Source organism: Daucus carota, chromosome 2 (assembly GCF_001625215.2).
Source record: "Daucus carota subsp. sativus chromosome 2, DH1 v3.0, whole genome shotgun sequence".
Classification (NCBI taxonomy): Eukaryota; Viridiplantae; Streptophyta; class Magnoliopsida; order Apiales; family Apiaceae; genus Daucus; species Daucus carota.
In genome coordinates this window covers 42,514,065-42,527,495 of record NC_030382.2, presented here as the reverse complement: position 1 = coordinate 42,527,495, position 13,431 = coordinate 42,514,065, and the positions used below count along the sequence as shown (strand labels likewise).

General features: G+C 35.3%; 1 protein-coding gene across 2 annotated transcripts; it reads left to right on the top strand.

The window, feature by feature from the left end:
- Window positions 1–1,307: 1,307 nt before the first annotated feature.
- Window positions 1,308–7,372, top strand: LOC108206143 (heavy metal-associated isoprenylated plant protein 30). Of its 2 annotated transcripts, none has more exons than XM_064087629.1 (7): window positions 1,308–1,466; window positions 1,715–3,358; window positions 3,441–3,699; window positions 3,831–3,965; window positions 4,437–4,673; window positions 6,056–6,131; window positions 6,865–7,372. In XM_064087629.1, exons 5-7 carry the CDS (start codon window positions 4,644–4,646, stop codon window positions 7,191–7,193), a joined length of 435 nt encoding a protein of 144 aa, XP_063943699.1. In that variant the 5' UTR covers window positions 1,308–1,466; window positions 1,715–3,358; window positions 3,441–3,699; window positions 3,831–3,965; window positions 4,437–4,643; the 3' UTR covers window positions 7,194–7,372. The 2 variants fall into 2 exon arrangements, with proteins under 2 accessions (XP_063943699.1, XP_017231832.1); XM_017376343.2 differs by lacking the exon at window positions 1,308–1,466 and having other exon boundaries at window positions 2,252–2,266; window positions 3,121–3,358.
- Window positions 7,373–13,431: the final 6,059 nt, after the last annotated feature.

Below are 13,431 nucleotides of genomic sequence, written 5' to 3'. Positions count from 1 at the left end.
GGATAAAATTTGATTTGTGCTTGTTTTCTTGACTAATTTATAGTGCTATGTGTTGTATCATAACTAGTCTTGCAGATGCAACTAAATCTAAGTATTGCAATTGTTTGTTAAAGATCGTCCTCTTTGTTTTACATTATGTTACCATTACAAGGATGCAAATAAATTTGCAAAAGGACATTAGAGCTAATATTATCATAGGTCTCTAAAGGCTGCCTGGTAGTCAGGAGTCCAGGACTGAAGAGCTCTTCGAGTTATACAATAGGTACAGAACTAGGAATAAGTGAAGTAAGGAGAAATTTGATAACAAGTAACACTTTGGTTCTTTCATTTTCAATGAATCTTGGTTTGACCTTCTTTAAGGGCACGGATGGAGTAACAGATCTTTTATTGCTCTTGCTTGTTGATACTGTCTAACTTCTCCATTGACTAAGCAGAGAAGATACATGTTAGCTACTTTTCTATACAAATATTGACAAAATACAGAGACTTAGTTTGACTTTCTACATGGCTTAATTGGCTTCTAAGACCATGAGTAAAAACAAAAAGAATTTGTTTTCTGGTTTGAAACATTTATCTTGGTTCTTCTACATGCCTATTCATATAATTGTATTATACATAGGGTTTTTGTGAAATTTTAATCTTGATATGGGCGCCCCTTGCATGCAGAACAAAACTTTTAACATCCTGGGTCTTGCATCATCTGTGAGTATTGTGCCTACTAACTAGCATGCCCCGCCACAGAGTTTGTACTATTTATGTTAGAAATCATTCTAGAATTTGGACTGAGTTGTACCATTAAGGGTGGAAACAATGCTTTAGGAATTAAGATATATAATATATTAAAATCATAATATCATCTTAACTCAGGCTCACAGCAAAAAAATTTGCTCACAATTTAGTTGTTCAGGGCAATGCTTTTAAAGACCAACTACCACACCAGTCTAGGTAAGCGTGTTGCAAAGTGGACTATTTCCCTTGCTTGTAGCTTCTTTTACTATCTAACTATATCCGGTACCTTTTTTGAAGTGAAACGCAACTATGAAGTATGAGCATGGACAATGATGCATTATACTAAGTACTAGCTCACAATTTAGAAACAATCTACGTGTTCTAAAGACATGAACTAATGTTTGGCAGGGAGGACACAATCACCATGATTGTAAGTGACTACAGCTTAGAGGCAATGAAGGAATCATCATGAGACTTAACTAAGCCAGGGCTAAGAGCACAAGGCATAACTCTAGCAATGGCTTCATATGCTAAGTAAACATAACCGCAATCAAACATCCTGTAAACCAAGCTCTCTTTCTTTAAGATTGCTTTTATGTCTATTACTGGTGGTAAATGGATATAAGTGCAAGGGGCTACTGCAAGGACCCACTTACTTTCTTTATTGACAAAGCTGAAAGCAACTTCTGGAGTGATATGCCAAGATTATCTGAGTGTTTGTTTTGTAGAATTTACAGGTAAAAACAGGCCTTCACTTATTGTTAATTTACTATTTTATATTATGACTAACAAGCACTTTAGATAATTATGATTTGATAACTAAACATATATATTAGACATGTCTGATGTATGCACAAAATATTTTCTGATTTTGGCTTACATACAAAAAGAAGGTATACAAAACACTAAAATCTAAAATACAGGAATGACATATTGGTGGCTATTCATTACTCTTTGATAATCATCATAACTTTTTTCATCCCAGGACTTCAGAGGAGAAGCAACTATCACGATTCTTTTGGCCTGAGAAACTCCTTGAACTTCTCTTGTTGCCTTGTTGTGTTCAGCTACACCTTTGAACATAAGTAATCCAGGAAGACCAAGTGCCAGATTGTGCCTAGGTGACTTTTTTCATTACTTACCCCTTGACATTGTTTAGTTCATGGAATCTTGGAAAAGTTCAGAATATCTGCAAGGTCCATATAAGGGAGATCACTGTCACCAATTTATTTTGGAAGACCAAATGTTTAGCACTCTTGCTGTCCAAACAGATTTGGTGTCCACCAGGATATCTTCAAAGTTTGACTGAAACGGGCATGCTATGGGCTTCATCCTCACTAGGGAAAGTATAAGATACTGATCAAGGTACTCCAACTATAGCGTTCCTGCAACCACACACAAGAACAGTTTTGTACACTAAATTTTCTCAATAAAGGTCCTTGTCTTTTGCGAGGCCAACGAAGTTTAATTGGTCAACATAGCAGTGTGGAGTGCTATTGTGAATTATGGCCCTTCATGGTGCATGACTGCATGACAGGTTATTTTTCTCTCTTATTTGTTATCTGCCTTTAAGTTTGTACCATATAGGCTACTTGTTATGATCTATATAGAGATGTCCTGGACCTTGGGATAAGATTCTGTGCTTATTTCAGTTGCACTTGTTCGTGGATCATATGGAAGGTTATGTTATGATAGTGTTGTGTCGGATTTTAGGATGCTTTCACAACAGTGCTATTCTCTTAAGGGGTACATCAACAAAATTATTGCGCTGCCTCTTGATAGTTTTGTACTTTTGTTAAAGCTTGCTGTTTGTTGCATGATTAGTTTTTCTGGTATATCTATACCAGAAACCATTGTTTACAGATACTTTGCTTCAGGGAGGAGATTTACATGCTCTGATTTGTTTCTTTAGGTTACTAGTCTGGAATGGTCTTGGGTGTGGAAATGATTGAATATTCAAGTCGGTTTGATTTTTTGCTTCTCTCTTGGATGTTCCTGGAGATTCTTAGATATTTTTTGGATCCTGTGTCTTTTTACTGAAATTTTCTGTTTATGTATATTATATATTTTATAAGCGGGTTTCTTTAGAATGAATTGAATTAGCAAGGATGTTTCAGAGGTGAAAAGTATCAATGTTCATGATTTCTATTAAGCACGAGGTTAGCAAGCCAGTGTAGTTGTCTACGATTTTGCAAGAGAACTTTTAGGTATATATCTATTGGTGTGCTTGAACATGTTAACATAGACATTTAGGCCATGTATTGCAGTTGATCTTTTGGCATATTTGGCTGAGAGCTTTTGGTCCAATCTCATCATTATTATGTACTGTATTCTATATTACAAGTTTATGAGCTTGTTCAGCAGTTATTCTACGTGTTTGCTGCATTTCAGAATACTTTTTGTTGTGATTCTGAACTTGAAGATTAAGTGATGTTTCCAAAATCTTAAGATATGGATCTTATACTTTCAAACTTACCTGAAGCAAAAGTTGTGGGGGAATTACAGTATAATTGCAACGCATATTTTCATTTGTCAAAAGAAATGGTCTGGGTGCACCATCCTGTTGTTAGTCTGGATGTTATGTCAAAAGAAAAGGCCTGGGTGCGCCATGCTGTTATTAGTATGGATGGTATGTACCACCTCAGTGATCCGAACATAGTTCTGATGCTCTTATGCTTTAAAGTATGCTGTGTAACATTTTCTTTCGGCAGAATTTTTATCCGCACCATTCGTCAAATTTCTTCCTGTTGAGAAAATTTCATTCGTGGGTTCCAGTATCGCTGGAAAGAAATATCTGTTTCCACTCCACGAACAATGATCAACTAAAAGAGACTTCAGATCTGCACAATATTAATCAGCAGAGCTTGGGATCAATAAATTGGTAGAACTTACTGTCTTACTGATGCCGGGATCAGGAAATTGGTAGAACTTACTGATGCTTCATCTTTCTAGAGACATGACAGATCAAATGTAAGATTTGCCAACTATTTTAAAGTTCAATTCTGATGATTCTTTTACATCTTTCACATGCAATAAAAGTTCGGGATATGATCCTGATTGTCCTCTGAAAATCATGTTCGGCCAACCTCCACTTTGACCAGGTTACAACTACTTTGGACTTGATTGACAACCGACTCTGAGGAACTCTCTGAAGATCTGAACTCCAATCGTCATCGGCCATCAATTTTTATATGCTTCCTCAGCGCAATTATAAATCAATGATGCATCATATTCTTGTAAGTTATCTGGGACCTTAAATGTTTAACAATGTTCATGTTCTTAGAAGCAGTCGACAATGTTTACAGCGTGATTCTTTCTCACAGGATTATTTTTGAAGAAAGTGGGGAAAGAATATCTCGAATAATATGTAATCTTTTCCTCTGCATAAAAATTTAACCCACTTCTGTATATATACTTAATTAGCCTATCCTTTTCCCACATGATGCCTGATATTCTCTGTGGTTTCAGTAAAGAAGTTATTGGCTACCGTGATATATATAGTACATGAGCCCCTAGTTTCATGTCAGGGTTAAGATGCTATTCTTCGTCTCTAAGATTCGAGTTTTATTTGTTCGGTAAATTGAATAATATACAGTTGTTGTATAATATGATCTGATATGATGATGATGATCCACGTTGCTGTCTATGCACTAACACACAAGAAACTAAACAAGTATATATGCTTCACAATGTTTGGAATATTGTAGATATTACTCCAAAGGTAGAGATTGAAATGATCTGAGATGCCTTTAACTTGGTCTGAGGAATATCTTTTGGAGATGGGCTCGTCCTTATCTTTCCCCCTCAGCTCACTCCTTTAAATTCAGCACCACCTGACAAGCCTTCTTACTACATTTCTGCCATCTGATTGCTATCTACAACAGAACAATACAGGAGTCATCAACATCAACAACATGCCTAAGCCTCGCCCACTTTCGTTGCAGGTTTCACTCTCATATATATTTTTCTGATTAAGATATATTGGTTGATAGGATCCCATGCATGCATATAGCTGGTATATATATCTATTGATCTAGTAGCTAGCTTGTGAACTAGTTTTCGTGTTTTATAATATGTGCCACGACAAAGAAGTTAGATAGAAAACCATCATTCCGCGTTCATGAAATTCCAAATCGACCACATAAAGCAAATTCTTTGAGGGTGCAAAAAACATTTTTATTGCATTTTTTGGGACCGAAAATCACCTTTATAAGTCTTATACGTGTAGATCATATTGCACATGCTCAAGACTTTTTAGATCAATCGTTTTAACACAAGTATATAGTTCGTTACATCTGCGATAATCAAAACTTAACATTCACTATATATATGAGTTGTGCTATCATGTGCCTGAATGAGCCGATGTTTCATATTGTGGTATGCTGCTATTCAAGATTTATTTTATTTTGCTAAAATAAGGAGCAACTTCTGAAATTTTGAAAAGCTAGCACTTAAAAGGATGAACTTCTATATGCCCTGTCACTTAAAACCTGATACGCAACAGTTTGTTAACCACATGAATATTCTTCATCCTAAATGTTATTAGTACATAAAGTCAGAACTGTTTTACAAAGCTTATATATGCACCAGCTTGATGCACTTTGCCACCACACTGTTCTAACAACTAACTAACCTTCTATAACAAACTGATTCTGGAGGGTCCTAACTCTTTACTCATTTGTCTGCTGACATGTTGCACCTTCATTTGTCTGCTGACTGCTACTTTTACTTGTCTGCTGATCTGTATCTGTTGTATTATCAAAATTATTAATGTCATAACCTCTGTAGTGTTCATGCAGGCTCAGTTATGCAGTTCATCTCACAGTTCATCATTCAGTTATCAAAGTTTCTAAAATTTAATTTTCAAGGACATATTATATATATCAGGAGAGATTTCTTATGTCAGTTACTCAGGACAAGTTCTGTTGAATATTTATGTGTCGATTTTCCCCCCTCAAAGTTCGGACCTAATACTTAGAAAGTACAGATTATCTATACATATTAACAACATGCACGATCACCATTAGTAATATCTTAACGGGGTAGCTTAGCCAGTAACTAGTAAGGTTAGGGGGAACACTTGTGACAAGGCCATAATCAGGGGTAAAGTTTCACGAGAGCCATGAACACACCTTATCTTGTATAAGGAAGATCATACTCCAGGGATATATATTCTGGGATTATGTTTAGTTTAGAGTAGAAAGTATAACTTTCTAAAAAAATAAAACCGTGTTTTGTACTTGGAAAAACCGTGTTTTTTAATTATACTGAATTCGCTCGTGAGCATCTTTCTTCCCTACTTTAACATTTTTGTATCCCTTTACAGACTGTAGAGCTTAAAGTGAGGATGTGCTGCACCGGATGCGAGAGAGTTGTTTCAAATGCAATCTACAAGCTTAAAGGTATAAATACTGTTCTTATTACTATTTTATTCCACGGTGCATGGAGAATATGATTCTTACCAGTATATTTTACAATATTGTTTATCAGTAGATACTCTGTAATTAAGAATGTGACCAGTCAGTTGTATTGCATTATCTAGTAGCTAGTCACACACACAGATTTAACTAAATAAAAATTCCTCTGATCTTCTTTCCTGAGTTAGCATCAACATATTTATTGGGCTATTTTCCAATCTCTCCAGATATCAGCAGAAGAGCTAAACATTGATATTCCTTCTCTCTGGAAGTCATTTTTTTAAATATATTAGAAGGTAGATCATAAGGACAGATCGTAAATCTTACAAATCGACACTCATTTTGTTTTCAACAATCTTTGTAACCTCGACCTTTTTTTACAAGAGGGCAATACATCAGGACTAAAAGCTCTTTGTTTTTAAACAACATACCCTGCTAGCTGGAGTCATGCAGTTTAGAGAATAGAGAATCTGTGCTCACGGGACCCAAAACTAGACTTATATGTCACATCCAAAAGTCTACCTTTATAAACAAGGGGTTTCTATATTTGTGTTGTAAGGTGCTGATCATGAACAGTATTACATGCGAATCTTATAGCTGGTGTTTTTTTGGTTAAGCACATTAGATTAAGCTAGTGTTTCCTCTTACCTTACGCGTCAGTTATCCTTTGTTTGTAATATGCGAATCTGATATGATTAAATGAATGTGGCACACAAAGGAGTGGATTCTGTGCAAGTTGAACTAGAGATGGAGAAGGTAACAGTAATCGGATACGTGGATCGGAACAAGGTGCTGAAAGCCGTGAGGAGGGCAGGGAAGAGGGCTGAGTTCTGGCCTACAAATCCACCATTGTACTTCACAACCACCTATAACTATTTTAAAGACACAACAAGTGAATTCAAAGAGAGTTACAATTACTGGAGGCATGGCTACAACGATATCCACGGTGATAAGCACGGTTCCATTCCTGTCACTCACCGAGGCGACGATAAAGTTAGCAACATGTTCAATGATGACAATGTCAATGCCACTTGTTCTATCATGTAATATTTCTCTAGTATACGAATGCTTGCTTGTATATTATGTAGTCACCTCAGGTGTATCCGAAACGATGACTAGCTGCTAGTAATAACTATAATAATATGTCGAGGTATTGCTGTAACCTGTAACTTGTAAGGCTCACATGCTGCATAATAATAAACAATACCACGTTACTTCTCCTTGCATTCCTCGATATTTTTTTTATAGTACCACATCCTCCGGCAGGCTGTTGGCCGGGTTGGGTTGGACGTACATTATGGGTTATCCACCCAACTCAATAAATTTGTAAGATTGTATTACATGAGACATGGGCCAAGCAGGCACAGCAAAAGCGGACCGCAAAGCCACGTAGAGGGCCTAGAGGCTCATCTCAGAATTTTCTTGTTAGGTTTGACGCTTTTCTATTTTGGAGGCCCAATACCACAGGCGTGCAACCTTAAAATATCAATACCCGCTCAGTATACTTAATTTGGGATTCCAGGTTGGGCCTGGACCTCGGGCACCACTTGTCTCAGTAACAGAAACAAGTTTGGTGAACGATAAAACACCATCTCAAATTTTAAACTCAACCCATGGACATATTGCAGTTTGTATTATATATACTGTAAAGTGGTATTAGAATTTGATTATGTTTTTTGTTATTTTTATATTAATTTTATTTTAAAATTAAAAAAATCCAACATTAAAAACCCTTTTTATATGATTATCTCTATTACATCATTAAACATTTTTAAATAAAAAAAAATTAGTAATGTATTCCAAAACAAAACTCCATCATTACGATTTTATATGTATTATTTCAAAAATCAAATAAAAAATATAAATAAATGAAAGAAGTCTTCTACTCCAAAATAAACATGAAATTAAATAATATGCACATATATATAAGACATAATAGATGAAAACTTTTGAACTCTAATATCCTCTACTTTAAAATAAAAATGCAACTAATATAAGATAAATAATATTTTTCAAAACCAATTTTTTCATATTTTTTCCGTCATAAAAAATAATTGATTGACTAGGTTTATTCTTTAATTTTGAATTTAAGACCTCGTGTAAAAAGTCTGTCGGAGATGATCCGTGACTCCGTGTGGCCATTGGCTAGGTTTAGTCATATATTTTGGTTTCGGTTCTCCTACTATACATATCAGTTTATAAGACAATAACCGTACTCATAGACAACATATCACGAAAGTGGGTCCTTGGGAACCCTAAAAAGCACGTATATCTAGGGCTGTTTAACGAACCGAGCTGTTCGCGAACAAGCTCGAGCTCGGCTCGTTAAGAGCTCGTTCGGCTCGGCTCGTTAAGTTAACGAGCTCGAGCTCGAACACAAAAAATTGTTCGTTAAGTAAACGAGCTCGAGCCGAGCTTTTAGTATGTTCGGCTCGAGCTCGGCTCGAGCTCGTTCGGCTCGAGTTCGGCTCGTTAAAGCTCGAAAAAATGTAATATTTTCGGGTTTTTTTTTATAATTTATATATGTTATTGGACTCATAATTCAACATAATATATATATATATATATATATATATATATATATATATATATATTTTAGTGATGCAAACAAAATTTGATAATGGCTTAATAGATTGAGTAATTTCCAGCTTGTATATCCAATATAAAATGATAAATAAATTTGAAAGTATCCCATCTCCTCATCCCAAGAGTACTAATGGCTTAATAGATTGAGTAATTTCCAGCTTGTATATATGAGTAAAGAACGACGAGGAAGAAAGGATTGATGATAAATAAATGGAAAAGAGAGAGGGGTCCTTCCTCAACAGCGACAGTGCAGAGGGTGGCTGCAGATCCCAGAAAGAAATTATGTGTAGGGGCGCAGTTATAACAAGAAATATGAGTGGCAGAGCAGAGAGATAAGAGCCCCAAATGGTGAGATGGTACTAGGGGATAGTTACTCATCATTAAGTGGGGCGTACTCCACCAAAGCAACAGCCGTAAAGATGAAAGATATTGATCTATCACCTAACTAGCTATAGCTAGCCCGTAACTCTCTATGCGTAGCATAATTATATATATAGCATTTCTAGATGGGTGTCCCCTCTATAAAGATTAGAGAGAGAGAGATGCGTGGTAGGCATGTTTATTGATAAGGTTTAAAGTCAATTTTGGTTTCTGTCTTCCGCAGAAAAAAGAGCACGTTCTTATTTACGAGTCCGAAACCCGAGTATCCCGAGAAATTAGCTATGTGATGTCCTAAACTATAATTCTATAAAAATTAGGGTTTTATAAACTGACTTTGACTAGAGTCTCGTAAAGTTGACGTAGTTTAGGGATTATGCTCAGAAGATCTTGTGCATAATAATAAGAGAGGTCCTGCCGACTTAACAGTTAATGAGCATGTAAGTAGTAGGGGATCGATGAGTGGGGCAAATGTGTTTTGGATTCTCACTTTTATACACCTGGATGGGAAAGCAAAGTACAAAGCTGGCATGCCTTTCAGCCCTATTTTATGCATAGGTATGAGAGAGTACAATATGGCATGCCTCTCAGGCCTCTTTTATGTATAGGAGTACTAGCAAATAGGACGAGTAATAAAGTTTATGTTCTCAATTCATCATGGATCTGTTGGTGACCTAATTCGGATGAAAGATTAATGCACACCTGCTTTCTACTTAATTTCATCATCAATTTATCATTTATTGCCCATGCGAAGCTAAGCTATAATCTACTTCAAATTCCTCAATGCCCTTTCTGCAGAGCTGCAGTACAATTACACTCAATGTACTTATAATTATATCCTAGTTTAAGTTTTACTAAATCTTGCTAGCTATCAAACAATACCTTAATTAAATTAATTAATTTCGACTTGATGTCTAGAGTCTGCCTGATTATAAATCGAATGAAACCACCAATTAAGCAAACCGTACGTAATAATAATAATATATATGCATATTAATAAATATATGACACACACGTATAGAATAGTTGTTTTCATGTAATAACAATAAACGATACGTTAGTCTGTTAGACCTGGTCCCTGGTCCTCAAGTCGAGACCAAAAGAAACTGGCCAGCTACCTGTGATTCTATCCGGATAGTGTTTAGTAGTTATTAAGATTTTATCAATGCTCTTTTGTCTTGACTTTTAATTTATATATGCCTCTAGTTAACAACAATAGTTGGGGATTTCACATTATTATGCTGCGAGTAGCAAGGTATCCAAATCGGTTCCCGAAGAAAGTGCAGGACAACACTTCCGGAATGAAGGATTTTAGAGTAATGCTACATATGTCAAATCTGTTTCCAAATTTTTTCTCCAAATGAAATGACAGACAAATTATTAATTTTAGTTGGGTGATTTATGTGCATAAAGGAGGTCCTATTATAATTAGTGTGAGTAGAACAAATCATATATTGCCAAGTAGATTTGATAAAAATATTTGAAAACGCGTATTGTGGTATCAAGCATTTTTCAAGATTTTAATAAGTGCGATGGATGTGATCAATCTCATTTATTATTTTAATCACCAATTAGATTATGACACATGTTATTCTGAAATCTTTTCGGGACCAATTTGATTTTTCCAATTGATAAAAGACCAGCAATTTAGAAATTCCATTTCGAGACCTTTGCATAATTCTTGCTATTGTGAACTTAAGTTCAAGTACTAGTAATCTGTACTAGCTACTGGTAGCGCTAGAATGTAGAATGGTTTTGATACATAAGTGAACCGCATGTATGAATAGATTTTGGTTCTCATGTTAGAAATCACACAGCTATTTCGATATATATCCGAAAATTTTAGTTTCAAATCGCACCAAATTGTTGAGTAGTTTATTGTCAATTGAGCTTATTGCACTTTGTAACCCTACATTTTGGCCATTAGCAAATCAGACCCCACACTTTGAAACGTGACACATTGTAACCCTACACTTTATTTTCCTTTGGGTTTGTAACCCGGGCTCACTATTCCGTTAAAAAACCACATTACCATTAAATGATTAAGGGGTTAACAGCTGCAATTTCAGTTTATAACCCCTATTACCCCTGTACTTGATGTAGGCCTGATAATTTAACACGTAACACGCTAACACGAAACGAAACGACACGAAAAAAATGGATATGAGTTTTGATTTTTAATACATGAAACACGAAAGTACACGAACACGAAATTACACGATAGATTTCGTGTCGGATATGGGTTTCATTTTGGGTACACGAAATATTTGTACAGAATTTTTATTATATATATGTTATAATATATTATATAAATAAGGGCAATGCTAGAGACCCCAAAAAAAATTCCCAAAAATCTTTACCAAATGATGTGGCAAACAAGTGGCTAGTTATGATTGGGTGATTGATGAATCTACAGGAGGGTCTCATTATTATGGGAGTGAATTCAGCCAATCAGATTTGGACACATCATTTGGGAAAATTATTTGGGACAATTTTTTGGGATCTCTAGCATTTTCCTATAAATAATCGTGCATATATATATATATGTAAATATATATTAGAGATTCGTTAACAAATTTGTAGAGAATTGTATGCAAGCATAAATATATCATTCATATTTAATAAAATTATATAGGAAAATATATATTAAAACTATTTATTGATTAAAATTATATTAATATTTTTATATATAATATACACGAAAAGTACACGAAAAATACACGAAACGTTTCGGATCGGATACGGGTTTCAGATTAGGTATACGAAATCAATAACGGATGGATACGGGTACAATAGGGGGTTATAAACTGAAATTGCAGCTGTTAACCCTTAATCACTTCACGGTAACGTGGTTTTTTAACGGAATAGTGGGCCTGGGTTACAAACCGAAAAGAAAATAGGGTGTAGGGTTACAATGTGTCACGTTTCAAAGTGTGGGGTCTGATTTGCTAATTGGTCAAAGTGTAGGGCTACAAAGTGCAATAAGCTCTTGTCAATTTGCGATATATATAGAGTCGAGTTGGGTGCTATTGATTTATATACTAGCAAGTAACGAGCGTTTGAACTGCAATCATGCATGCTTAAGTTCGAATCGGGCCCCTAATAAGTTCCTTTCTTTCACCGGAGGGAATGAGAAAGTTGCTAATTTAGGCAAAATCTGGTTTATCATTCTCAAGCGTCAAATTTAGGACAGTGGACTAGATTTCCATATCACCTTGACTTTCTTCTTTCTACAGCTCAATCTTTTCAGGTTCCGGTTCCTTTTGATTTAAGTACCCTTTTCTCATGAAAAGATGGGCATGCCAGATTGCCAGTACGTATATCACAAGTACATACAATGTGAGCCAGTGAAACTTCAATGTGCTACAGTAATGTTTTCATAGATCTCAACATAGTTGTACGTGATTTCTTATAAGACTTATATGCAATCTCCACCCTTTTGATTTAGAGTGATTGACACTTTGCACCCCTTATGTTTAGGCGCTTTTTCGATTTGATCTCAAACAATTTTTTTTGGCAATATGCACCCTAAAATTTGAAAAGCGTTTCGCTTTGCACCCCTTTGACCACTTTCCGTTAATTGACCGTTAAAGTTAACAGATTTCAGGTTTTCACTTTGCACCCCACAATTTTAATTTTTTTCATAAGTATTTTGAAATTTTTTTTTTCAAAAAAATATACTTTTGAGACCGATCTCATTGCAAATTAATCACGTCTATACACTATATATATATATGTGTGTGAGTGTGTGATTTCTATAACTCTCTGGTGTATGTTAATTGTGTGACAAGTACTTTTATGTTGCTAGACAAGTGATTAAGATCCAGTACTTCAGTTTGTTTGTTGAATCGAATAAAAAGAGACTCAATTGTGACATGTGCATGTGTATAGCTTTTTATGATGATCAGTGTAATCTGGTATAAAAGAATAGATATGAAAGGAACTGAGGTAATACAGGGGAGTAGGGGACTATCGAATGTCCTTAAGTGTCACATACAAGTGAACAGTCAGCAGGATTCCTCATCCCTGGCTTCTACATAGAAGTGCATGGCATGCCAAGGAACATGAGAATTTTGACGATCTGCAGTTTGATGTCTATAAGAGTAGATCTACTTTGACTATAAGACTAATTGCACAACTTCTTTTATGTTGTGAAGTCTTAAATGTAGTCCCTCATACACTCACCACAAATGTTAGCTAGTTCAAACTAATTTTATGTTTTTGAGCAATTATCAATCTATAAGTACTATTGTTAATTAGCAAAAAAAGTAGAAAATCCACAAGTAATACTTATAAACAAAACAATTATTAGGATTAGAAA

Bases quoted from the DNA above. Each gene is read 5' to 3' on its own strand.
- LOC108206143 (XM_064087629.1), top strand. From the start codon at position 4,644: ATGCCTAAGCCTCGCCCACTTTCGTTGCAG. The intron at 4,674-6,055 runs GTTTCACTCTCA...ATCCCTTTACAG, and splicing joins CTCGCCCACTTTCGTTGCAG to ACTGTAGAGCTTAAAGTGAG. The intron at 6,132-6,864 runs GTATAAATACTG...TGGCACACAAAG, and splicing joins TGCAATCTACAAGCTTAAAG to GAGTGGATTCTGTGCAAGTT.